Source organism: Lactuca serriola, chromosome 5 (assembly GCF_051521515.1).
Source record: "Lactuca serriola cultivar US96UC23 chromosome 5, Lser_US96UC23_V15, whole genome shotgun sequence".
In the NCBI taxonomy this organism is placed as follows: domain Eukaryota; kingdom Viridiplantae; phylum Streptophyta; class Magnoliopsida; order Asterales; family Asteraceae; genus Lactuca; species Lactuca serriola.
Genome location: NC_136412.1, coordinates 56,846,994 through 56,874,986, shown reverse-complemented (window position 1 = coordinate 56,874,986; position 27,993 = coordinate 56,846,994). Strand labels below are relative to the sequence as shown.

General features: G+C 39.7%; 2 protein-coding genes across 3 annotated transcripts; both read right to left on the bottom strand.

The window, feature by feature from the left end:
* Window positions 1-31: 31 nt before the first annotated feature.
* On the bottom strand, window positions 32-4,939 carry MSH2 (MUTS homolog 2). The gene is made up of 13 exons (XM_079000334.1): window positions 4,703-4,939; window positions 4,510-4,559; window positions 4,384-4,416; window positions 2,844-3,917; window positions 2,202-2,756; window positions 2,020-2,130; window positions 1,840-1,929; window positions 1,675-1,746; window positions 1,479-1,589; window positions 1,080-1,206; window positions 797-981; window positions 561-713; window positions 32-481 (listed from the first exon to the last, which is right to left on the bottom strand). Exons 1-13 carry the CDS (start codon window positions 4,749-4,751, stop codon window positions 281-283), a joined length of 2,811 nt encoding a protein of 936 aa, XP_078856460.1. The 5' UTR covers window positions 4,752-4,939; the 3' UTR covers window positions 32-280.
* Window positions 4,940-7,320: 2,381 nt separating this feature from the next.
* On the bottom strand, window positions 7,321-15,266 carry TAF2 (TBP-associated factor 2). 2 transcript variants are annotated; one of them, XM_079000332.1, is made up of 24 exons: window positions 15,037-15,266; window positions 14,097-14,621; window positions 13,948-14,014; window positions 13,251-13,450; window positions 13,000-13,153; window positions 12,832-12,916; window positions 12,661-12,752; window positions 12,443-12,568; window positions 11,974-12,027; window positions 11,807-11,875; window positions 11,644-11,741; window positions 11,209-11,550; window positions 10,980-11,070; window positions 10,760-10,882; window positions 10,487-10,543; window positions 10,295-10,374; window positions 10,148-10,190; window positions 9,841-9,927; window positions 9,674-9,763; window positions 9,531-9,589; window positions 9,349-9,439; window positions 9,100-9,265; window positions 8,819-9,008; window positions 7,321-8,739 (listed from the first exon to the last, which is right to left on the bottom strand). In XM_079000332.1, exons 1-24 carry the CDS (start codon window positions 15,150-15,152, stop codon window positions 7,581-7,583), a joined length of 4,164 nt encoding a protein of 1,387 aa, XP_078856458.1. In that variant the 5' UTR covers window positions 15,153-15,266; the 3' UTR covers window positions 7,321-7,580. The 2 variants fall into 2 exon arrangements, with proteins under 2 accessions (XP_078856458.1, XP_078856459.1); XM_079000333.1 differs by having other exon boundaries at window positions 10,980-11,067.
* Window positions 15,267-27,993: the final 12,727 nt, after the last annotated feature.

The window sequence follows — 27,993 nt, the reverse complement described above, 5'->3', positions numbered from 1 at the left end:
AAAAGTTTCCAACTATTGTGGATGCTCCATAGAAACGTAGGATTGCTTCAACTATTATATATACTTGTTGAAAACCACATAATTAGTCCATCTGAAACTATTAACTAACAAAGACACCCCTCCTCTTAACAAAACTACTCCAAACAAAACGAATTTGACCAACATAGCATATCCCAATAATGTAATGGTAAGGTGCCCATAGAAAAACACCGGATATCGAGGGCAAAAGTGGTAATTACCAAAATGAAGAGGAATGAAGGTAGGCATAACATAAGCATAACTAAAGGAATTGTTTGAGCCATTTACAGTCGCCTGCATCATTCAGCATCTCATTCTTTAACCTTTTCACTTCTTGCAAAGCCTCCTTTAACTCCATTTTGTCAAGGGGCAATTCCGAGAATTCCTTCAAAAACTGGCAGGCCCGTGGAACACCTATCGCCACGTCATCTTCTTCTGATGGTTTCTTACGCTTACATCCAACCTACACAAAAAAAAAAAATCAAATAATTAAAAGGCAATTGCACAAATCAGCTATACTCGGGGACTAAAACTGTAATTACCATATGTTCAGGTTCATCTGATACAATAGAAAGGGGCGAAAAATCCTCCAGCTCAGCAGCTTTTTCTCTGGCAAGAGATACGACACTTTGAGGAAAATTTGCAAACTCTGCCACATGGATACCAAAACTTTGATCACAAGCTCCTGGCTCAACCTGAAAAAGGAAAATAATATTATAGTTTTAATTTTGAAAAATGTATTTTTTTTATAGAAAAGTGTTAAAAGTATTAAGCTAACCTTGTAAAGCATTGTTAGTTTTCGGCTCAATGAGTCGATGTGTGCACTAACATGGTAATTTGCTATGCCGGAAGTTTGACCAGAATTTTCATGAGCTAATGCGGTCAACTCATGAAAGTGAGTAGCAAATAGAGTAGGTGCTTTTATCACTTCAACCAAGTGCTCACATATAGCCCAAGCTAAACCTGAAATTAATATTAATATATATAATAAATCAATCTTTCACAAATTTATGCATACAACTCTTTAAAAAAAAAAAAAAAAAAAAAAAAAAAAAACTAACCAAATCCATCATAAGTTGAAGTTCCACGACCCAGTTCATCAATAATAATTAGCGATTTGTCAGTTGCACCTTTCAAAATTGAAGCTGTTTCCAGCATTTCTTGCATAAAGGTAGAAACTCCACGCAACTGTGTAGCACAGAATAAACAAAATATTTTCAAGATTCAGGAGTGTTTTATTTTTTACTTAATGGGCATAATGGGTTAAGAACTAAATCAGGACAAGACAACTATATATGTTTGTTTCTTTTTTATTTAATCCGGACATAATGACTTAATGGGTTAAGCCAAAATTTTAAGTTGATGCATTAAGATGTTGTACAAATCCTTTACCTATTTGCTTTAATTTTCTTTTCCTCTCAATTTCTATCAAATTAAATTTTGTAAAAAAGGTAATTTACCTGACAGTCACCAGCACCAACACGAGCAAAAATACAATCACGGATGGAAATGGAAGCTTTATCACAGGGAACAAAACAACCCACTTGTGCCATAAGAATGTTCACACCAACCTTGTAAAAACAATTACAAAAAAAAAAATTAAAAAAATATATATCTCCAACCAAATAATAAAAACTAAATTCAATCAACCCATACCTGCCGTATAAATGTGGATTTTCCACCCATGTTGGGTCCCGTTATAATCTGAAACCAACTCTCTCCCCTAACCTAGTAATTTACAAAAAAAATTAAATAATAAATCGGTCCAACTTTTTTTTTTAAACCAGAAATATGGTCTCTCTAAATTGCAAGAGATCTTACAAGTTTGCAGTCATTTGGAATAAAATTCACCCAATCTTGAGCTTCTACACAAGGGTGTCTGCTGTTTTCTAATATAATATCGCCTGTATCCTGTCAAGGGCAAAATCGTAATTAAAACATATCTTTAGAAAACTTTACCACATAAAGAGAAAAGAAAAGAGAAAAGTGTAAAATTGTTACCGAAGGTGTGATTTCTGGTCTGGTATAAGGGGTGGGGCTGCTAGCTGCCAGATCAGCAAAACTAAGCAAGACATCCAGCTCAGCAAGTAACATAGCCAAACCCTCAAACACCTGTATAAAAGATTTGTTAATGACCATTTTGCCCATTATAGAAGGAAGATGATACAGTAAAGTGTAGATACCTCAGAGAAAGTAGCTGCTGTTTCAACAACACGGGTTACCAGTTCCTTCTGACAGCTTTTATATTCTTCAAGAATCTTTTGGTATTCATCTCCTAATTTTTTTAATTTAGTATTTGTAAATTTTACACCATCTTTTCGGGTTTCAAGAACAACAAATTGGGCAGCAAGCTTCTTTCTCACTTTTGGTTCTTCCTTTTTTGTGATTCTAAAAACATGACCAAATTGTGTGCCTTTATCCAGCTTTAAACCCTTGTCAAGAGCCAGATCAAGATCATCAGCTGTTTTTCTATGCAAATTGTGTATTTGTTGTTCTAGTGATTCTTGTTCATCTTTTAGTGCTGATAATTGAGAGTCATAACCAGGTGAAATCATGTATTCTCCATTTTCAAGTTGATCAAGATCAACTGAAACTTCCACAAGACCAATGAACTTGCTTAGGTGTTCATCATTAGTCCAAAAATTAAGGCGATCCATGTATCTTTCCTTTATCAGTGATGCAAATTCACCATTGTACCCTTCCATTGCACTTTTGATGTATGGAACTCTGATGCTTGACTGCATAATAAAGAACAGTTAAACATACAATCGTTATTCACCCAACAAGAAATTTTATAAAGAAATTAAAACCCAAAAACTAATCACCTGATAAAGCTTGACAACATGCAACAAACCAGCTCTTTTTTTCTGAATAATCCGTATTAATCGCTCAATATCAGCTATTCTTTTCAGATGTTGCCTTAAAACCTGACGAAAACCAGTATCTTCCACAAAAGCTTGAACCAAATCTAGTCTTTTATTAATCTCTGTGACATCTAACAAAGGTTGTTTTAGCCATAAATGAAGTAACCTTCTACCTAAGCCAGCTGTACATGTTCTGTTCATAAGACCAAAAAGACTAAAATTCTTGTTGGCATCCGTCTTACTTTCCATTACATTCAATGCCCTCATAGCTGCAGAATCTAATCTCATGTAGTTGTCAAGATTGTATTGAGTTATTTGATAGTTTCCATAGTTGTTTTCATCAGAGAGTAACTCGGTGTACGATAGCAACACGCCTAAAGCCATAGGTGCAAATTCAAAAGAGGAAACAAGATCACGAACTGGTTCATTAGAACCTTTGACCAGTCTACCAAGATCCTGTCCCACATCTCTTGATTTGAACTCAGCTTTCTTTCTTTCAGTTACCATCACACCACATTTTGACATGACATCATATAAGGGTTTACAGTCATTTGACTTGGAGATTTCGGTAGGTAAAAGACATTCCTTACAACCAAGAGAAACTAGACAAGATTCAACATTTGTGAAGTGGGAATCATCAAGAAATTCGGTTATTCCAAGTACCCTTTTGGAAAGATCAACATAACCCAAACCAACAGTGCAGCCATTTTCACGAAAGTTTGGAAGTAAAGCAACAATCACAGGAGAATCTTGCATATCATTGTTTGCAAAAAGGATGTCTTCAAAGCTGCCAAGATTGCCAGGTGTCCCCCTTTTTGTTAATCTCCAGTTTGAGCCACTGCCTTCGTATAGTTCAAGACTATGATCTGTTCTTTCTAGAAGAAGGTCACGGACGATTGTTTCAAACATGTTTTTGCTTACAGATACACTAGACACTGCATCGGATCCATTGCCAATTTGTCTTAGAGCTGTTGTTGTATGGTAATATGTTTTTGCAATGAATGAAGCATTTTCACCATGTGCTGTGAAATAATCCTGTAAAGATTTAACCTTATTTACATTAGAAATGAACTTGAACAGAAAAACAAAAACATAAGTGTTACCCAATGAGGCAAATGAATATAAACTTTTTCCCATTTGTGTGTAAGTAGATTATAGATATAAAAAATCATCATCTTCATCAAACCCACAATACCAAATGAAGGAAGTAGATGATAAGTAGAGATAAAATATGATGAAAATTGTGTTTTTTGTTCAAAAGGGGAAGGAAAGGAAAGACAATTAAGTGTGATATCGAGTTTCATTTCAGGAGAGAACAAAAGGAAATAGAAGGAAAGTGGAGCAGTTTTTCCCTTAATCTATCCCCCAAAAAGTGAGATGAATGAGAAGGAAAGGAAATGGAGGATTCACTCTATTCCTTTTCCTTCCCTTTCTTTCTCTTCTCCTTCCTTCACCTCAATAAACTCTAGAACAGGGTTTGAGGATGAGAGAGAGGACTGACCCGTCGATCAAAAATGCGAACGGCCTTCTCGTCCTGCACAATAAAATTAGGTTTTAGACAAAATTATATCAACTGTATTATACAGCTTCTAAGAAAAATAAGATAATAGGAGTTAGAAACACGTACATTAGGTAATTTCTTGAAGAACGTGAGAAACCCTTGAGCTTGTTTAGCATCTACAAAAAGCCAAATACGCAGAAGACAACAAAACGTCAATCCGGTTCTTAAGGTAAACAACCATTACCTATCATACCATATTTTACGTTTAATATCTTTTGAATCGAATGAGTATATAGAGACTGAGATATAATGTTTTTACCTAATTTTAGCTCAGGAAGCTTGTTGTGTTCTTGCAAATCCCCATCCATGCTCGATTTTTCGCGAGTAAAAAAAACGATATCAAATTGGAAGAACTAAGCTAGGGCTTATGAGGATGTAGAGAATCGCAACAACACAAATTTTGAGGTTAGGGTTTGGAAGAAATGTAAGGGTTTTGGGGGGTTTGGGCGGGAAAAAGAAGTTGCGATGGCTCGGAGAGACGCGCGCTTTTGATGCGATTGCCCGCCCACCTGTCACCTTGCTGATAAATTTTAGACTAAATTACAACATGAGTCCCCCAAGTATTTCTTGAAATATCTTCGGAATTTGAAAAATGATATATGACTTTCAATCAAATTTTGTAATTGTATATGGTTAATTATATTTTGTATATAGATACAGATATGTTTGATTAATAAATTATATAACATGTTCAAATAATATCATCGACAATTAAAGATTTTTTTGTATCATATTCAGTCATTTTATTTCGGATAAATTTCGTAAAAGTCATTAAGTTTATACGAAAATTCAATTTTTACATTGTGTTATTTTTTGTCTCAAATTGACCATTGTGCTTACAATTTGTTACAATTATGGTCATTCGACCGGTCAACATGGTTGCCTGCAAACATTGCACGATAATGTGTCATTTTGATAACATGACACGCTAACGTTTCAAAATTGAATAAACTTTTTTTTCAATTTTAACACTAAGTTTTATTTTTATTTTTATTTTTAATTTTGAGACTTCGTTTTTTTGTTCCAATCGAACATCACTTTTTCGATTGTGTTGATCATTTTCAAATTTAAAAAAAAAAATTAAGAAGTGTGGAGTGCACAGTCAGATAAGTTAATGTGCTTTCGGGAACATGAGGGTCCGATGGTCATCAAAATTTGGAAGAAAAAAAAAGGTGTCACGTCATCAAATTTTGAAAAAAAAAATGATCATCAATCTGTAACAAAAAATTGAGTATCAAAATTGAAAAATAAAATAATAAACTTAATGTCAAAATTGAAAAAAATGAAAATTTAGTATTTTTTGTGACTTTTTTTTTATTTTTGACACGTCGGCACGCCATATCACCAAAATTGTCATGTCGTCATACTATGTCAGCAGACAACTGGATTGACCAATCAAGTTGTTAGAATTGTAACAAATTGGAAATGCAGGCATCCAATTTAAAACAAAAGATAACGTTATGTCAAATTCAATTTTTTATGTAAACTTAGTAACTTTTATGGAATTTACCCTTTTATTTTTGTACACGTTGGATTAATATATTGCATATAATGTTCAAAAATACATTTTATGTTCTATAATTAAGATTTTCTCGATTCCGATGACTTTTCATCTCCAAAGAGAACACAATGGTCTATTCCAAGATGTTCGTCTGTTAAGGTTGGCTAGTCCTATCACCTGGGTAAACTTGATACACAATATTTGCAACGAAGAAAAGCTAACATGATAAGGATGACTAGTTATATCACTTGGGTTACCGATGATTTTGAGGAGTTGAATAATGAGAAAATGAATCGGTGAAACAAACATGATAGTCGTAATAAAGTTTATTTCACTATGAGTTGTAAGCCCAAATGATGGGAAAAAATAATAACAAAATGATGATAAAGAAACTAAAACCAAAGTGAGATTTTTCATATTTAAAGAGCTTGTATTAGTTGTTTCTTATCTACAAAGTGTTGATTATATATGATATTGCAATCTATTAATTTTGTAAAAAATGATGGCTCTTCTCTAAAATTTATAGTGAAATTGTGTCATCATCATCTACAAATATAAAAACAAAGATAAAAGCTCTCGAAACTATGAAAGATAGCCATATAGTATATGGCTCATGAGTGTCCATATGCTAGCACATTCATTCCCATTGTTATATTACATTTCTACATATTAAATATCGCCAGAGAAGTCGGAAATTTTACATTATGAGTTTGAGGGAAAATGTTAATATATATTTATATTGGATTTTTATTTATCTTTTTTTTTTGGTTGGGGCCTTTTTATGAGGTAGGGCTAGCCAATTATTTCACATTATCGTTTCATTATACTTTTATTGCAAATACTTTTTTCTTTATCGATAATACCCTAGCTGTTTTGGGTCTTTAGGCTTTACAAGAACATTTTTGACCTTGAGAGATGGGAGCGGTAGTCGTTGGTAAATCTGATGATCGTCATCATCTTGAGGGTTTTGGAAATTGAGCAGTATAAACATCTCATATGCATTTGATTATAGATTGGATGGACAATCTTATTTGGATTTCAATCTTGAATTGGTTTTTGGGTCGTTAAATTTGGATATATTTTTAAGGCTTTGGATGAAGAAGATGGAAAACATTGGCGATAAAGATTCTCATAAAGTGGTTAGGTAGATATTGGGATGGATACTATATAGTAAAGTTATGTGATCATTTTCTTATCTTATTGTTGTGGCAAGATGAATAAAGCACACTATACTAAAAAATCATTTCATTGTATTATATTGGGAGTGGAGTGGCTCTTCTTAATGGTAAGTTTTTTAACAAGAAAATGAATAACACATGATGATGAGTAGTTAAATAACTTTCAATTGCTTTTATGATGATATGTATGCAAGAAGATAAGTCAAAAATACCAATCAACCATCCAAACATGTTTTGGCATACGAGACAATAAATTGCAAATATTGTCTCATGTGCCAAACACAATACAACATACAGTATAATGGAGAAGAAACACATTACTTGTTGCTATCTCTTTCTTTACTTTTCCGTTCTTTTCCACTTTTTTTTCCCTCTCAATAAACATGGTATACACTCCTACAAAACAACACTTCAATTCTACAAAGAATACATCTACTACCACTACTACTTACTCATACTCAAGGTCTACTCAATGTTCGGTTTTTAATTTTAATTTTAAGTTTATGCGTTGAAGTCGTACCTCCTGTTTTTTCAATCCGCTTCCCCGCATCCTCCAATGAGGTCGCAACATTTGTCAGCTGTCCCACGGGCCCCACCTCCTCTCCTCTAACTTTTTCTTTATTTTTCAGCTCTATCGAAGAAGACGTAATAACCATCAATTTAGCCAATTCTTTCTCCTTTCTTTTCTTTTCTTTCTTCAGTCTCTTCTTCTCCAAATACTCGGGATCATCTTTATGATCTTTCTTTTTTCTTTTCTTTTCCTTTTCCTTTTCCTTATCTTTCTTTTTCTTCTCCTTCTTCTCTTTACTACCCAAAACGGGTCCCATCAACGACACGTCATCGGTTTCATTCAGCACTCGAAGACTAATAAATTTACTAGGATTTTCCTTCTCCATTTCTATGTCCATATCCACATCATTCAATTGAACTTTACTCGAATCAGCCGTACACTGTAGTTCTTTCAAAAGCGCATCACCCTCACCATCAACCGCTAGTTTTGCACTACCGATACTGGCGGTGACACGTGACCCGACATCATGGCATGAATTAACGTCCTCAAGGTTTTGGTTAATTACATTTGTACCCTCGTTGGAGTTTCGTTGTGTTTGTTGTGGCGGTGGTGCTTCAACCGACACGGACACGGAGCTACTCGTCCCAAGATCACCGCCATTATGGCCGCCTTGAGATCTCTCCGGAAGAACATTATCGGTTTCTTCGGCTCTACTGGAAGCCGAAGATTGCTTCATTTTGATTTTTAGCACCGGTTTCTTTCTTTCTTGACTATTTGAAACCGTATCTGGTTCTTTAACAGGTTCAGAAGAATCAAGAATTACCACGTTTTCAGCAACGAGGGAATTGTACTTCTCTTCTTTTGGTGGATCCGGAATTGCGAATTCCAGTGGCGGGATTCCATCGTTATCGGGAATTGGTTCGGCAGTTGTTTCGGGTACGGAAACGAAACCATCATCAGGAGGTGTAAGAGTATCTAAAGAATGTTCTGGAGGAGGCTTGGATTGATTAACAATGGCAGCAAAGAAGTTTTTTAGTTCATTGCAAATTTCCGTGTGGCCTTTGATTAATGTTTCGTCTCTTGGAACTCCACAAAGTGTTGGTGGTCTGAAATATAAAATTTATAATCTTAAGGAAAAAAAATAAAAAGTTTGTTGAAAAGGAAGGATGTTGATGTTTCTAGAACCTTCCAGCGAGGACTTGTAAGATGCAGAATAGGTAATGGCGGAGTGTCACGTTATTGAATGCTGATGGACTCTCGAGAAGACGGAGTAATGCCACGAGGGTTTCACGGACGACTCCGTGGTCGTCATCGGAATCGGAATCGCCGCTGATCTGGCACAACCGCATAGCATGTATTGCTAGCTTTACTTGCCCTGTGAAAAAAAAAGATTATTAAAATCTAAAAACGTAATGTGGTATTACTAAAAGGTGGAAAGTTGATTTAAAAAAGAAAAAAAGAAAAACCTCTTAGTGAAGGTTCCCCGTCTAAATATCTAATGAATAAAGTCAATGCTGCATCAATTCCTTTGAGGTGATACTCGAGGTCAAGAAGTGCACGGAATGCTTCAATCCGGACTTGCCATTGTGTTTTATGAGAGCAGAAGGGTTTAATCAAGTCGATGATACTACCCTGAAAAAAAAATTAAAAAAAAAAAAAAGCGAGTTCATGAATCATGAGGCAGTTAGGATGAGTGAAGGGAATGTGGTTGTTACAAGAGGGATGAATTCTGAAAGCTTTAATGTGATTTGTGTAAGCGCTCGAATGCAGCTAACTGTCAAGATTCCATTGTAGCTCGGCATCAGCCTAGCGGAATCCATCCAATGGAATATGGGTTAATGAATAAAATCATCACAACAGAATCGGAATCGGAATGGGAACGGGAATGATAATTCACCTGTCAAACTGCAATAGCCGGTCAATGCGTTTTACAAGAGATGATAGGGAAGAAACACTCTGCCAAAAGATAAAAACTTAATTATCAAAATATTTTCATAAAAAATTTTATAATATATGTGATTTAAAGAGATGCCAACAAACCTGTTGTCCAAATTCAAGTTCACCGACTGATTGGACTAACGCAGCAAGCCAGAAAACATCGGAATACGGATTCCCATTGTTCTCATTGTACTAAAAAAACAAAGACAGTGAAGATATAAATAAACATATAATGTGTGTGGAAGTGGAATAGTGGAAGAAACATTTACTTTTAAAAGTTGTAAAATGAAATCTACAGCTTCACGAGGGCTCTTCTTATCTGCTGCTCTAACCAAAGCTACAGCATGTGGAATAGCCTGTCAAGACATCACAATCCACAAAAATTAAACAAATTCAATAAATGATTTCGCCTAGATTAATAATATTGTATAAAATGGTACATACAGATACAATTGTATAAAAACTGAAATGTTATTTCAATATGTTGCTTGTATCAATATGATTATGAAAGCATATTGTGTTTTTAAAAAAACTTTGGACATTGTTGACAATACACATCCTACCTCATTGCATTACCTCGAGTACAAAATACTCTGCAAAATCATGAAAGTCATTTGGCCTGAGCATGAAAAGAAAATTAATCTTTAGGAAAGGGCATTTCAGTCATTAAAACTTTGGACATTGTTTTGATGTCTTAAAACAGATAAAGGATGCAACACTTACTTTGGGAGTCCAATTTTCTCATCATATCTTCGACTTTTATAAAATTTAATTAGATGCAGTAAACCAGCCCAATCAGTTTCCTAGAAGAACAATAAAGTAAATGATGCATCAATGACCAATGTAAAGAAAATCTAGTAATAACCTCAGAAAGGGTATTTCAGTCACTTATACAAACGAGTATAATAGTAATACCTCAGATGCTGTGCTAGCTAAAGCAAAAGCCGCCTCAATCCGAACACGCCAAAAGGCCTTAACAAGGTAGAAAATGTCACAGTTCCACTTTAATAATTTTCTTACTGAAAACTAAAGCATTGTACTTTGAACAATCTGCCCAGCTATAAAACTGTACTTTAAAAGAATTTCTTACTTTGAAAATTCTATAACTGGGTAGATTTTTTCAATGGACAGGTAGAAGAAATAAACAAAAAGTATGTTGATATTTGGTGCACAAGAGGGAAAGAGTACCTGAGAATCACAGAGGAGATTACTTAAAGCATTGACAATTGAAAGAAGGCGAGGGAACAACTCTAGGGCTGTGATTGATTGTGCTTGAGCCACAACATCTTTATCCTTCTCCAATTGATTTATCTGGTTTTACATTTATGTATAGATTCTCAAAAACATTCAGATATAGAAATATATAAAAATAAAAATAAAAGAATACAAGATACAAGAACATACATACCCACATCTGTACAGGTTGATTGAAATGAATCTCAGCAAGATACTCCATTTCAGGATCTGCCCTCAGCCATTGCAAGGGGGAATCATTGCTGCTAATAAATCACAAAGTGATAGTCGTATAAAAAAGCAGAAAGATATAGTTTAAGAAAGAAATATATATATATATATATATATATATATATATATATATATATATATATATATATAAATGGACATGGCATAATACTTACTTTGAACGCATATCTGCAGCAGAGGCAACTGTATCTACATTATCATCAGAACCATCATGCTGCTTTGAACCTCTTTTAGGTTTTTGGAAACGTTTGGAAGCAAGTTTGGAATGGCATTGTATTTCCAATAACTGCCATGTTTCTCCTGCCATTGGTAAAACTGGATGATCATACATTCCATCAAGTTCATGGACACGTATACTCATCATTCCAGGCCATCCAGCATCACCTTCTCGCTTCACAGACTCGACTTTCGAATTACTCGACTCTGGTGTTGATGTGCATCCACGCAATGCTGCTAATTCCACCAGGTTTTTCCTTTTGTTATATGAAAACCCCATCCTTAAATTTAAAGACACAAATAATGTTATCACCATAAAGATGGCAGATTTTCTAGAAAAATATTTGTAGACTTTTTTTTTTTTAAATTCATACTTTAGAACAGGACAACCGCTAGAACCCACCCAACGGGGAAAAAATTCTCTCAGAAATGGACGTTCAAGATTTCCAACTTCATTAGCTAGGTGCCGAAACTGCATTTTAAAAATTTTTAAATTACTATCGATTTATAATATTTCTTTCATGTCAAAGCAATCACCTCTTTTGTGCTCAGACTTCTCAAAGGACGACTTGTATCTTTAGGAGGTGCAACCAGATTCTTCAAAACCTGCCGTTGCCAACAAGACGAAAAAAAAAAAGAAATTAGGAAATAATAATAATACAGTGGAATGAAGATACTTTATTAATTTAAGCTAACCATCTTACTTTACAAAATGACTCCGGCCCCATCTGTTTTTCTAACATTTGGAGAACTGCAACCTGTACAAAAGAAGTAGTTGTCAAAGGTAACACTATCAATTTTTTAAATTGGAAATTAAAAAAACAAGGTGTTAGGAGCTGTTTATCTTTTTTCCAAATTAAAAGCCATATATGGGTAAAGTGCTAAATGGACAATGATTTCTGTCTGGATGAAGTGTTGTATGCTTAAGATCTGTTTCTTTTCTAGATTGAATGAGACCAAATCACCATTTTACCCTTACATCCCAAAAACAAATTTTGCAATATTCATCAATTCTAACATGAGGAGTTGGGAGGATAAAAGAAGATGGTTATTGTTTGGATACATTAAGACAGCTATATTTAAAGAAACATAGATGCCCATGTTCAGTGCATAACTCATCAAATCCATTAAGTCAATAAGCAACAGCCCCTTAGATTCATAAGATCAACTTACAGATTTCCAAGCGCGAATTTTTCCATAAAAACCAATGCATTGTGTTCCATACAAAGCTTTCGAAGCATCAGAGGAACTTAAAGCAGTTGCAGCACTATCATCTGCTTTGCAGACAGCACAATTTGCCTGAAATCATTCAAATGAATCAAACAATCTTAATCAAGACCAATATTATACAATTATATCAAAATAAAACAAAACGACAAAAAAAGACATACCTTATAGCGTCTATACCGTGCTTCATTGTTTCCAAGAAATTGCTTAATATATGAGTCTGTCAAGAACCCTGCAAGCCCATCTAACAACCATTCTAACAACAAAAATGGAAACTAAATCAGTATTACATTACTTTATTTTAATTATGGAAAGCCATAAGTATAGTATGTTACCATCATTTGGTGCTTCTGCAGTGATATACACTCCAAACCATTGCCTTGCAAGCCCATATGCAAGTTTTATTCTTGTATCTATTGTCTGTTCCATTACCATTAAAGATTAAAGTAAGCAACATAAATTTGCATTGGATTATAAGTTCAGCCATTAAAAACATTACATACCTGATCTATGATCTTCTCTTCATAAAGAATTTGTGAACTGAAGATACTCATTGATGCACCCAAGCTTAATGAAGATACTGCCATCTCTGGATCTATAAAAACTTGTGTGTACGACCCAAATGGAAATTTGGTGGAAAGGTAATGTTCATAATGGCTGTTACAGAATTAAACAGGAAATTACAAAACAGAAGAAAGTCCAATCAAAGTGAAGCTTACATTGCAATTTTTTTTAAAAAAAAAAACAAGCAAACCTGTATGCACTATGGAGAAATCCTACTGTGTTCCGAAGCTTTGACAAGTGAGCTGGCAAACAGATGTGTGTGATAAGATTATTATGGCGATCAGGAAAGATTTCAAATGGAGCAACAGCCAGAGATATCCATTGAGCTGCCACAGGTATATTTATTTTATAGACGTATGTTTTTCGTGGTGGATCATCCTTGCTTAAAACCTGCATCAAGAAACAAATTTTAAGCATATAAAGTGCACATAAGGAGAGGCATTCAAGTAGTTGGATTACAGTAGTTAGGTTTACAATATACATTTCTCGCATGTCTCTGACCTAAATGCCAGTTTGGTCATTTAATATGGTAGGAACCAAGGAAGCCTCATCTTTAGGCAATAGTTATCAAATAAAACCTCACACTGTCAACTAAAATCCACAACTCATGAGAAGGGAACTCAAAAACACATGCCTACACACATATAGAAGGGGTAATGAGATCTATTCAGCATGTATGCCAAAAAGAAATTCACAGACATGTGTGAACACTATTATTAATGTTAATTACATCCAGCCACTGCCACATGACAAAGTCACAAGAATTCCCTCCAGATACAAGAGTCTATAAAGATGTTTAAACTAAAAAAAAAACTAACAAGTTACACAAAAAACCATTAAAGCCATTTGTTAGACCTTGCAATGAAGCTACTTTAACTGCTTCTCACCTGATACATCAAGGTTCCAGTGCTGACAGCAACTAGGTTGTTAGCCACAGTGAACTCCAAGTCAAAGCTGTAACAAAAAAATATACATCAAAATGAATTTAATACAACAATATGCAAACAAATTGAGTCAAATAACAATGTATGCTTACCAGCAACGCTGTGAACTATCATCCATACAAGGGAACCAACACCGGGCGCGCCTTATCTGATTATTTGTGTGCATAATATCTTTTTCAATATGTATTCCTGTTTCTATCTTCTCTACCCAATAGTCAATATGGATCAGTTTCACATTCTGCTTGGATTCACCAGATGTTTGTGTTTGTGTTTGTGTTTCTGTTTGTATTTCTGTTTCTGTTTGTGTCCCATTCTCATGCACAATCTGTTCTGGCTGCTCTGGTACTGGTTTGACAACCTCATTAGAGCACATAATCAACAAATTAGGGACTAATTCTCTTTCAAGACATGAAACATAAACTGAACCCGCAGCATCAGCAGCAGAGTTAGCTGAAGAAACGGAACACCATCTGTCATCACTGTCCATTTGCTGGTAGTGAGGAAATATTTCAAACCTTGCTGGGCCTCCATCCACCAGCACATTCTCGATCATCAAATTATCAGCATGTAAACCTACAATACCATTCTCTGGTACAACTACTTCAAGCTCGGTATACCTGACCAAACACAAACAGAAGAATTATAAATTTCTGTATCAAATTCGGCATTGCACATCTGTGAACAGATACTTTATGGCCTGTAACTTGTTCTATCATTAAAGTACATTTTATTGCTATTAAATAAGGACACACGAAAATCGCGCAGGTAGAATAATGAGCAATGAGTAAACTTCGTGTTCATTGAGCAACCTAACCCTAATTTCAGAATAGAGCTTTCTAAGTGCAATCATTCCAAAGCAACTCTTTCATCACCCGAAGTAGTGTGTTTGATCCGGCCAATTGCGAGAGAAAAAAACAAAAGAAAGAAGTTTCTTGTCATGTATAAAGTCGTGCTACTATAATTTAGGACTTTCACTCAATTCCGAGTGTTCCAACAATTCCAGGATAACGAAGTATATAAACACATACTGACCCGTAGATTCGACGTTTCTCGATGTCTATTGAGAGGCATAGTTTCTGATGTTTTACTACAGCTTCCGAATTCTCAGCTTTCTGTTCTTCATTCTTTTGCTTGCGAGGTTTCGCCATGTTCCTACATGTACCGAGTGTACATGCACCTAAAACCACACAGGAAAACGCTTCAAATGGGGAAAGAGGATGGGTGGAGGGAGAGATGGAGGATTTATAGAGATGGGAATTTTGAGAAGAAAGATGTCCCTCGTTATCAGATCAGCCTTCGAGATTGAGCCCTAGCTTTGATGATTGAATCACGGCCGTTCATCTCTTGGTCCCGCTAATCGGACAGTCTACAAAAGTTTCTAATCGCGATCCTCGAATTATTAGATGGGAGTATAGTGTGCCCGACCTCACTCTATTACTTTGGTCAGACGTTTCTTTTAGAGTAAATTACACGAATGGTCCCTATGGTTTTGGATAATATGCGTGTTTGGTCATTAAATTATTTTTTTAACTTAGAAGGTTCCTATTGTTTGATTTTGTTATGCGTTTGGTCTCTGTCTTACCTAAAAATACTATTTTTCCCTTGATTTTTTAACTTATTTAAATAAACACACCCCAACGCTACCCCCTCATTTTACCTTACCTACCCCACCATTTTCCTTATTTAAATAATAATCTTTTTAGGTAAGATATGAACCAAGCGAGTAACAAAAACAAACAGTAGGGACCTTACGAATTAAAAAAAAATAAGTTAGGGACCAAGTACGCAAATGTAAGATCCATAAAATTCATAAAAATTTAAAAATTTTTCAAAGATCCAAAAGCCAATAGTTATTACAAAATGTATTCAAAATAGTTTCATATCAGATAATCACATAAATCAAAATCATAAAATGTGAGGAGGTGCATGATCAAGCCTTCGCCTTCCCGCGATCATTTGAAGTACCTGAAACAAAATCCAAATTGTAAGCCCGAAGCTTAGTGAGTTCCCCCAAAATACCAATGTCATCCAAACCAGAACCATATCATAACGAACAACATGCATATAAAGTCTTCAGTATGACTGGACCGCCTCACCGGCCTTCAGTCTATTTGTCTCACTCTCAGAACCTTCAACATGTCTGGACCACCCTACTGGGCCTTCAGCCTGTCTGGACCGTTCTTCGGGCCTTCGGCCTGACTGGTACTCCCTGATGGGCTTTCAGTCTATCCGGGTTGCCTTGGGTCTGTTGGCCTATAGCACAAAGCAGGACCGCCTCAACCCACCAGCAAACACACATTCAACACATAAATATCAAACGCTAGCTAGCATGTATAAACAGTTATACATACCTAACAGATAACTAATCATAGCATCATCCTACATACCATGATGCAGATCTAACAGATCACTAAACATAGCACCATCATATATACCAGGATACATATCTAACAGATCACTAGACATAGCATCATGCGATAACCATGATAACAATCCAAAAGGTTCAGCCTTAGTGCCTTCGACCCTGTTAGCATAGCGAGGAAAACTCACCTTACAAGTAGTGCTGAACCGATAAAATTGAATCCAAACTCAACTGCCTATAACCACCATATGACTAATTCCATTAAAACCCCAAATTACCAAAATACACTCAGAAGTCAAACTTGGTTAACCATGGTCAAAGTCAAAGCCAATAGTCCATGTTGACCCAGCTCGTCGAGTGCATATACTGACTCGTCGAGTTCCTTCATATCTCAGAAGATCATGAAAAGCACGAGACAACTCGCCAAGTTACCACAGCAACTCGTCGGGTTCTTCAATGTTCAGAAAACCAGGAAATCCCTAGCCAACTCGTCAAGTCATCTCACCCACTCGTTGAGTCCACTCAGTATCCAGAAAGTAGGAAAACCCGACCCAACTCCAACTCGTCGAGTTGTCAGGGAAACTCATCGAGTTTTCACGTCTTAACATATTTAGCCCCTTCCTGTCGAATCTAAAGCCCCAAATTATATATTTGGTCCCCTATGGTTGAGATATCACGTAAAGTTGCTAACTCTACGTCCATTCATGGCATCAAAAGGGCTAGAACACTCCATTAAAGCTTTATTAGGGGACTTAGTACATGAAGGAGGTCTAGATCCAGTTAAAGCTTGGAACTTTAGGCCCAAGGAGGCCACAAAGCTCCCAGATCTGAAGTTATAACCTCATACAATGAGCAATCCAAGGAATGGTCCCAAGATGGGCCAAAAATGCCACTAAACTTATAGACTTTATACCTCCAAATGGCTGCAAGAACACTGAGAATTCCGGATCTAAAGCTAATCCCTTCAACCTTACACCACCAATGCAACATCCCAAAAATACAGTCTAAAAATTTCATTTTTAATCATTAATAAAAACCATAAGTATCATTTATCATAATAAAATCATAAACCATGTGTCTCAAAAATATTATAACAACTGTCGATATATCAAAAATCATATATCAAAACATCATAGTAAATCCTCCCAGGCTAAAACGTTGTGGTGTGTGCCATGCAGTCATCTCGAGCTCTTCCATTTACTAGCGGAAGTACCTGAAACCAAAACTGAAAATTGTAAGCATGAAGCTTAGTGAGTCTCCCCAAACTACCACATACCATACACGTAACATATAACATGCAACTAGGAGATACAGGCCTTGCCCACACTCAAGGAGATACGGGCCCCCGCCCACACTCGGCTGACTATGAGATATGGGCCTCGCCCACACTCAGCTATCTATGAGATACGACCATATGGGCCTCACCCATACTCAGTTGGCTAGGAGGTACATGCCTCGCCCACGCTCCTCTATGTGGGGGATACGGCCCCCCACCCACACCCTGCTGTCTAAACATACATACAAGTATCACGCAGACAACAAGTATACCATAATCTACCAGTTCATAATCATACTCAGATAATGTTAAGATACGGGCCCTGTCCACACTTAGCTACTAATCATAAACGAGTCTAAGATACAGGCCCTGCCCATACTTAGCTACTAATCATAAGCAAGTCTAAGATACGGGCCCCGCCCACACTTAGCTACTAATCATCACACATACTCTACATGTGCCAACATTATTGCCTTCGACTCGTTCCTGCTGAAGGAAACTCACCTCGTAAGCTAACTGTGAAGTCTCGTGTGAGGAATATCTGACGGCTGCTCCACCGACTCCCGACTATCATTATCACAATAACACTTAGTCAAAAACTGATAATCCTTCTTAGGGTAAAATGACATTTTACCCCCTGGTCAAAGTCAACATTTTGGTCAAAGTCAATGTTCTGGGTTGAATCAACTCGTCGAGTTAATCCATCAACTCGCCAAGTTCTATAAATCAAAACCCTGAAATCGCGATCCAACCCGTCGAGTCATCCCCCTGACTCGCCGAGTTCCTTGGCTACTCATAGTCACGATTAAGCGAGTCAACTCGTCGAGTTCTACCATATTAAGAATCAGGACAACTAGCCTCAACTCGTCGAGTTCCTCTATGGACTTGACGAGTTCCTCTATCTGTTTGGTCCATCTTAACGGGTAAAGCCCTACTCTTCAGAATTAAGCTTCTTGTTTCTCATATATACTAAAAATGCCTAGGCTTGTTTTCATTATACTTGATGCAAACTGCTTGAAAAGGTCGAAATTTTGCTAACTGTTCAACAAACTCGTAGAGTCCATGGGGGGACTCGACGAGTCCTAGTGAATCTTCATCCTACTCGTCGAGTAGGTACATGCACTCGACGAGTAGGAGGCCCTGTGTGCAGATTTTCGAGTTTTTGTTGCTGGAATTGGACTATAATTGTTACCCTAAACTGTTTTAGACTTGTAAAATCTGTTTTTGATGTGGTAATATTATGCTAATCCAATTTCAATGATAATTATCATAGTTTCAAGTTTTATATTATGATTATATTGTAACGTCCCAAAATTCAAGACTAAAAATTTCTTTTAATAAAACATTACTTTAAGCAAATTCATCATTTCAAAAACTAAAAAAGGACATTAGTTTCCAAAATACATGTTCGTTATCAGAGTAAACATTCCCAGGCTGTCTAAACTATGGTGTGTGCCATGCGATCACCCCGAGCTCTTCCCTCCGCTACCGGAAGTACCTGAAACCAAAACTGAAAACCGTAAGCACGAAGCTTACTGAGTTCCCCACCCTACCACATACCATGCATAACCACATACTGCACATACTGGGCCACGCCCGCTATCCTGGGCCTCGCCCGCTACAACGGCCCCGCCGCTCCAGGCCCCGCCTGGCTTCGAGCCCCGCTTGGATACAGATCTGTTTACTTAGGCCTCGCCTGTCATAGGGCCTCGCCCACTAACATATAATAGCACATAAACATATCACATCACATCACATAAGCTAAACACATACTAACGGATCTTGTCATAAGGCCTCGCCTATCTCTGGGCCCCGCCCTTGTCCTGCTATTGATGAGTCATGGAGCCCCGTCCATACTCCTACTGATGGTGAGGTACGGGCCCAACCCACCCTCACTCCTTCCCTAAACTTGGGCCTCGCCCCTGATCTGCTGCTACTGAGATATGGAACACCATCCACACTCTGCTATTGGTGAGACACGGGACCTCGCTCACACTCACCTCCCTACCAGGCACATACAAGTATCACTCAGACAACAAGTATTAACTATCACATAAACCATTCCTTGGGCACCCGCACTCTATCATTGGACCTCGTCCCGAATATCATACTAGCATATTGTGCCTAGGGCTAACTAGAGATGGCAACGGGGGCGGGGAACACAGGGACCCCAATCCCCATCCCCATCCCCGAATCCTCAATCCAGTCCCCATCTCCATCCTCATCCCTATCGGGGAATATGAATAAACCCCCATCCCCACCCCCAACGGGGACTGGGGATCCCCAACGGGGAAACGGGTATTTCTATTTCTCTTTTAACATGCAAACTTTTACGTAAGAAAAAACTCTAAATTTCAATTTTACCATCATAAGTTTAAAGATTTTATAAAATATATAAGTACTCATAAATTGCATAAAAAATATAAATAAATTTTCTACCAAATTTAAATACATACATAAAAAATCAAGTAGAAAAAAATTATCAAATTGATATTTTAGGTAAAATAGATCAACCAAAGAGGAAAAAGAAATATACACGAGTTTAAAGTAGATAAAAGAAAAAGTAAAAATATAATTTCAACCAAGTAATTACTAATGAGTTAGGTTACTTAGATCAAATTTTATGTATTATAAACTGTACTATAAATATATGTTCTGTATTATTTTTATATATGAATATATGTCGAGGGCGGGTCCAGCCGTCCAGGGTCGGGGATTAAGGGTATCCGCATCCCCATCCACATCCCCACTTATTTTATTTGGGGATTCCTCGTCCCCGTCCCCATCCCCGGTCAACTTGGGGATTCCCCAGTCAAAACGGGTGCGGGTTTTGGGTTCCCCGTTGGGTATGGGGTTTTTTGCCATCCATAGGGCTAACCCCCGGATCTTCTACTCATAACTACATGGGTCGGCATTGTGGCCTTAGACCCATTCACATAAAGGGAAACTCACCTGCACTGGCTGAACTTGCTGATGATCCCACTAGCCGCTGCCTGGCAACTCTCTGAACTCTGGCTCCACCCGCTCCCCGAGCTACCAATAACAATGCACCACTGAGTCTAACTGACCCCCGAAAGACAACCAAGTCAACTCTCGTCAAAGTCAAATTCCTGGTCAAAGTCAACCTTCCAGGTCAACACTACTCGTCGAGTCACCCTACTGACTCGCCGAGTTCATAAGTTCAGAGTCCTTCCATTCGCGACTCTACTCGCCGAGTCAGTCCATGACTCGCCGAGTCTACCGATTTCCGAGTCCTGACCTGTCCAACTCTCCGAGTCTCCATTCGACTCACTGATTCGAGTCTCAACTCGAAGGGTTTGGGGTTCTGCGACCTGACTCACCGAGTCCAAGAACAAACTCGCCGAGTACAATGCAATCTTCATCCAACTCGCCGAGTTGTTCTTCCAACTCGCCGAGTTCATGCCCAACTTCATCCGACTCGACGAGCTGTTCATCCCACTCATCGAGTTCCTCCTCATCTTCAAGCTACTCACCGAGTCCACTCAAAGGACTCGCCGAGTCCATCCGGTCCTTCATACATGCAGAGGACTTTTGAGTCATGCAGGGACTCAAATCTGTAGATCTACCCTTCCCAAGCCTATTCCTCACGTAAAGTTGCAAACTTTACGTGTAGAGAAGGAGATCTAGGCAAAATACACCATAAACCAGGGTTTAAGGCAAGGAGGCTCCATAATCAACTCAAGGGCTGCTACTTTATGCTTCTCAAGACCATAATATGCTTAGATATGAAGTAGCAACTTCAGATCTGGCTGCTAACTCAAAATAATAACATTATGGCTAAAAAGCCCCAACAACCACACATAAATCTAGGTGAAAAAGGGTCCAGGAACTAGTTTATTACCTCCAAATGCTCATAATGAACTCACAATCCCAGATCTATAGTCCCTTCTTGCTCCTCCAAGTTCCTTATTCCTTCTCCAAGCTTTAATGCACCTTCCAAGGCAACAAATGGCTCAAAAAGAGGATATGGCGGCTAGGGTTTAATGTTCTGGGTGAAAGAGGCAGTAAAGGAACCCTATGGGAGAGAATGAGGCGCTTAAATAGGATCCAAGTCCCGAATTTAGGGTTTTCCTTGCACAGACCAGACTCGCCGAGTCCACTTGGCCGACTCGTCGAGTTGGTCACTTACACCTCGACCCGGATCCCGCTCGGACTTTCCGAGTCCCTCCTAAACTTAGGGTTTTCTTTCCTTTCTTGGCCTTCAAAACTTTGGGTGTTACAGCTCTCCCCCACTTAAACTAAACTTCGTCCTCGAAGTTTGCCATGGCCCACTGCCTGCGGTCTGCCTCCAATACCCCACCAATTATTTCAACACCAGCTGCCTACCTTCGCTGGTCTTCCACCCGGTCATTCTGACTAGCATCACTCCTTGCGGATAATCATTTCGGGTCAACTCTGACCCTGATCATTCTGGAAACATAACTTACTCAGCCGAAAACCTTATTGTACTCTCCGAGTACTGCAACTGAACCCATAGGGATTCACCCCTTCTTTCATCACGCGATTCCCTTGCCTTCCCAAGGCGATGCCCCAAAACAACTATCTCCCCTGCCACTGTGAAGATCCTATCTTCAACAATCCATTATACCCGCTAAATCCAGTACGGGTCATTACCGTCAGTAACCACTGACACTCCTCTCTGCCAAAACTTGGTGCCAAGCACCCCTCGATTCAACTAACTGAATTCCACCATACACTGCTTACCCGCAGTACTACTGACTGAAAATTTTGCTATCCCTTGTCTGCCTTCCGGGTGAACTGAGACCACCCTGGTCCCTACCAACCTATCAATGTCTGGATTACCGGCTCCCACCGGTAGCTAGTCCCAACACCACCACTAGTCGCTCCCAGCGACTTCCGAAGAAACTTCGACCACCTATAACTGCTCAATCTATTCTGCCACTCAGGCACTACAATCCTGGGATCCCCGATCCCCTAACTTGACACTAAGGTCCCTACCATGTCCCACCTGCGCTGCTAAAACTCACGGGCCTCGCCCACGGGTCCCACCCGCCTCTACCCTTCTAGTCCCACTAGTCTAATCACTCTCGCTCGGGCCTCGCCCACGGGTCTCACCCAACCATACTACTGAGCAACCCTGCTCTCAGGTCTCATCTACACTGCTAATCTCATACGGGCCTCGCCCATGGGTCTCACCCAACTATATCCTGGAGTGGCCTCTCCCAAGGTCTCACCTTTCTAGGGCTATACAGGCAAACTCCCTATCATTCTCATCCACTACCCATTCCTGATCCCTATCAGATCACTAGGAGATAAGGGCCTCGCCCCAACTCCGCTAACGAAGCTACTAAGGAATGATACGGCTTACCCGTAATCTTACATCACCATCATTTGCTGACTGCTAGTGAATGCTACGGCTGCCCCGTAGTCTTACAACACTTCCACCACTGACTGCTAATACGAAGGAACCCACGTGCCATTAGCTCTCAAGATCCTCATTCCAACTCCCTCGAGTCCTACAGGCGATCCACAACCTGAATTCCTAACCACGTACTAGCCATTACCATCACACGCACTAGCTGATGGGGAGTTTCTCAAACTCCCAACCCTGAAATCCTCAATCCATCAAATGTTGAACTACTTCTTTTCCTTCTCGGAGGTCGCACACTCATTCTGGATTTGTGCGCTCCTACCTTTGCACACTCGGAGGATTCTCCCCCACTTTGATCCTGCTTACCCCTTGTTGCTCAATACTCAAAAAGAAATCCCAATCCTTGCTACCATTCCATAATCAATATGCTGAGGAACCCAATCTTACCATAGTTAGGGATCTAACCAATCCATCTCTAACACTACAAAACTCCGATCTAGCGAGACCTACCAAGTCCCTCCCAAGCATGCTACAGTTACTGCATCCTATGCAACCCTCTCCAATAGGGCACATCCCCTCACTACCATTCGGATATCCAAGGTATGTAGATGGCATATAACTCGATCACAATCAACCGCTCAAAAATACAATACTCATACCGATAATGATGCAGAACCATAACAGTATAATCATGCACAAATAAAAGAACTGAAAACAGAAATCGCATACCTGCAACGTCCGGTGCTGATCGCGCCTCTAAGGTAGTCATCTGAAGAGCTCTGCCTCCTACCGCAGGCGCCTCTGCACGGCCCTGACGGCCATCTGTGATCCTCAAAGTTGTAGGGGCAAGTGCCATCACCCGTCCTGCTGAAAACAAACTGGGGCACTGGGCCTTCTTGTGGCCCCGCTGGTTGCAGTGAAAGCATAACAGGTCTGATCCCTGTGGGGTGGTAACAGTACAATCCCTGCTGAAATGACCAGTCCAACCACACTTGAAACAGCCAGACTCACCGCCGCTACCACTCCTGCACGCACCCCCGTGCGCCCTGCCACACTTCCCGCATCGGCTGCGGTCCTGATAATCCCTCGATCTCGAATCCGATCCTTTGGGCCTTTTGCCTGAACTCGCGGCCAACTGAACCTCATTCGGCTTCCTCTTCCGGATCTGCTCCAAATCAATTTCCCTCTCCCTGGCCCGAGAAATCATATCTTCCAGCGTCTTACAGCTGGATCTGCTCACGAACTCCCTGATGTCATCCCTCAACATCTCATGGTATCGGGCCTTCTTCATCTCCTCATCTGCGACATACTGTGGTACAAGAAGAGCCCTCTCCCTGAACTTGGCGGTGATCTCCGCCACAGTCTCAGTGATCTGTGTCAAATCCTGAAACTCCCGTGCCAACTGCTGCACCTCAATAATCGGCGAAAACTCCGCCCTGAACCTGGCCGAGAAATCGTTCCAAGTCATCGCGTCCAACGCAACATCATCCCCCAAAGCATAACCAATCTCCTCCCACCAATCCCTCACTCTGTCCTTCAGAAGACAGGAAGCGAGTCTGACCTTGTCCCCCTCAGGACACCGACTAGTACGGAATGCGTTGGCAACATCAGCCAACCATCTGCTGCTAGCGATGGGGTCCCTAGCCCCATGATAATCTGGTGCCCCGCAAGCCCTGAACTCCCGAAATGTCAAGGTACGCACTCCCATCAAAGCCATCATCTCAGTACGGAAGGCTCCCAGCCACTCATCCAAAATCTCCAATATACCCTCCTTGACCGTGCCAAAGATCACAGGAGTCTGATTCAAAATACTACGCGTAACCTCGACGGATATCAACTCCCTCATTCGCTCCTCGAGCTGCTCGGCCCCTAAACCCGAGCCTGATCCCTCTCCGGCGCCTGATCCGCCCACTGGTCTCTCTCGCAATGTCACCATACTGAAAATATAATACATCCACTATCAGAAAACTCATCACTGCTGCGAGACCAAACACACTCCCTACTAGGTTCCCGGTCTTGTCTTGGCCTTTCCCGAATCGAGTACGGATCCTCTGCTTTCAGTAGTACGGGCCCATATTACCTTCCACATCTATCCGTACTTTCCTCAGGAATTGCTTTGACTCCACCATGTCCCTTATCCACTACTACTGCTCCCAGCACTATCTCATCCTAGGCTTACCCTAGGGAAACCTCTGACTCAACTCAACCAGTCCTCAGCTGCTGAAGGTCTCCTTGTGATGCCAGTTAGCCATCACCTGGATACCATCACATGTGACGAGGCTCGGATAATCCTTAAAGTAAAAGACTCGTCCCTACAACGGTTGGACTCAAACAAGAGCTGCGCAATAGGGCCAAATCCAACACTCTGAGATTATTCAACCCTGATCACATGTGACGTGACGTATCCACCTAATGGCTAACTCCCATCACTCAAAATCCCACAATGCACAAAGCAATCAACATTCGGACAAGGGGAAAATCTAACCACAACATACTCAAGCAATCATATCCAAATAGCAAGAATTTGAACTAGCATGTAACACAAACTCATAAACTCAGGCATAACCTAAACAGGTTATCCTACTATTGTCTAATTAGCACTATCATGCAGCTCAAAACACATATAATAGGCACATAAGGCATCATTCATAGATCCTCAGTCCTAATCTAGCATGTTGTTCTATCAACTGATAATCATAACATAAACTTGTATGGGTATTTTGGGGTACTTACTTGAGCTCGGTTGATTGCATGCACCACACCCTTTTTCTCTTTTCAAAGTTCTTTCCTTTCTGAATTATTTTTGCTTTTTCTAAAACTGTTTTCTTTCCCAAAACTCTCTTTTACAAAACTGTCTTTTCATTTTGAAAACTTCTATACAAATCCCTCAGTTTGAGTTCAGACACGCTCGAGAGCATGTCCGAATCCCTCAAACCAAGGCTCTGATACCAACTTGTAACATCCCAAAATTCAAGACTAAAAATTTCTTTTAATAAAACATTACTTTAAGCAAATTCATCATTTCAAAACATAAACAGAGCATTAGTTTCCAAAATACATGTTTGTTATCAGAGTAAACATTCCCAGGCTGTCTAAACTATGGTGTGTGACATGCGATCACCCCGAGCTCTTCCCTCCGCTACCGGAAGTACCTGAAACCAAAACTGAAAACCGTAAGCACGAAGCTTAGTGAGTTCCCCACCCTACCACATACCATGCATAACCACATACTGCACATACTGGGCCACGCCCGCTATCCTGGGCCTCGCTCGCCTACCTCGGGCCTCGCCCGTTACAACGGAACCGCCGCTCCAGGCCCCGCCTGGCTTCGAGCCCCGCTCGGATACAAATCTGTTTACTTAGGCCTCGCCTGTCATAGGGCCTCGCCCACTAACATATAATAGCACATAAACATATCACATCACATCACATAAGTTAAACACATACTAACGTATCTTGTCCTAAGGCCTCGCCTATCTCTGGGCCCCGCCCTTGTCCTGCTACTGATGAGTCATGGAACCCCGTCCATACTCCTACTGATGGTGAGGTACGGGTCCAGCCCACCCTCACTCCTTCCTTAACTTGGGCCTCGCCCCTGATCTGCTGCTACTGAGATGTGGAACACCATCCACACTCTGCTATTGGTGAGATACGGGACCTCGCCCATACTCATCTCCCTACCAGGCACATACAAGTATCACACAGACAACAAATATTAACTATCACATAAACCATTCCTTGGGCACCCGCCCTCTATCATTGGACCTCGTCCCGAATATCTGTGACAACCCTATATTTTCCAAAAGCATTGTAACGCTCGAAAGCTAAGTACAACGAAATTAACCTCGAAAATAAAGTGTTCAAGTATCTAAGTTGGGATGCATCGAATATTAGATATCATGCCAAGGTTTCCAAAAACATAAAGAACGCTCAAAACCGGGTTATATTGAAGAAATTATAACCACTTGTATATTTACGACGCGACGTTAAAACATTATTTGACGTAAAAAGTAGAATCTCAATAAAATGCATTTTTAAGCCTTAAGTATCTAAACAAAAGTCGTAGATCTCGTTGAAAGGTGAACGTGCATAAAAAGATCGCCCAAATTGGACCTCGTATGAAGAAGTTACGAATTTTCAAAGTTTCGTAACGGTAGTAGAGGGCTAAAAACTCGGATTGAAGATCGAGTGTTATTTAGCTAACGCAACCTAAACGAAAGTTGAAGATCTCCTCAGTAGTAATAAAACAATAAAAAGACAAACGAAAACCGACGTCGAATAAAGAACCTATGAATTTTTAACGAACTTTAGGAGGCCCGGCCTATTAAAAATATATCATTAAAAATAAAGTCAAAACTAGCCGACGAAGTCTAAATGAAAGTTGTAGAGCATAATCTCACCTACGCGTGGATAAAAAGAACGCGAAAAACGGAGCTCGTACGCGAAAGTTACGGAATTTAGAAGTCGGAAGCAGGGATTACGCCCCGCGTACTCTGGGAGTACGCCCCGCGTACTAGACCCAGAGTCGAGTCCCATCGGCCCGCCCAAGCTACGTTTAGCTAGACCCGAGTCGTAAGCCATGACGCCATTCTACGCCCCGCGTAACCAAGAACGCCCCGCGTACCGAGTACGCCCAACGTACTTCGGAAGTACGCGCCGCGTACGAGGGTTTCCATCCCTATAAATAGAAGGCATGAGCTCGAGTCTTTGCACACCTTTCTCAATTCTTCAGTCACTCTCACACCCTTCCAAGCACCAGAGACCATTCCCTCACCTCGGTTTCCGCACTCGAGCCCCGACGAAAGATTTACGCTGCAGAGATCCCCGAAGAGCCCGACGACGCAACCATCCGCGGACGAAGTTCTGCTCAACCCTAGCCTCTCTCTTCGAAACGAGTGAGTTCATACCCCTACTTTTCAATTCTTTTCACGTTTTATGGGGGGAATACAAGTACATTACAAATCAAAGTATCATTTTTATAATATCGTTCTTATAGAG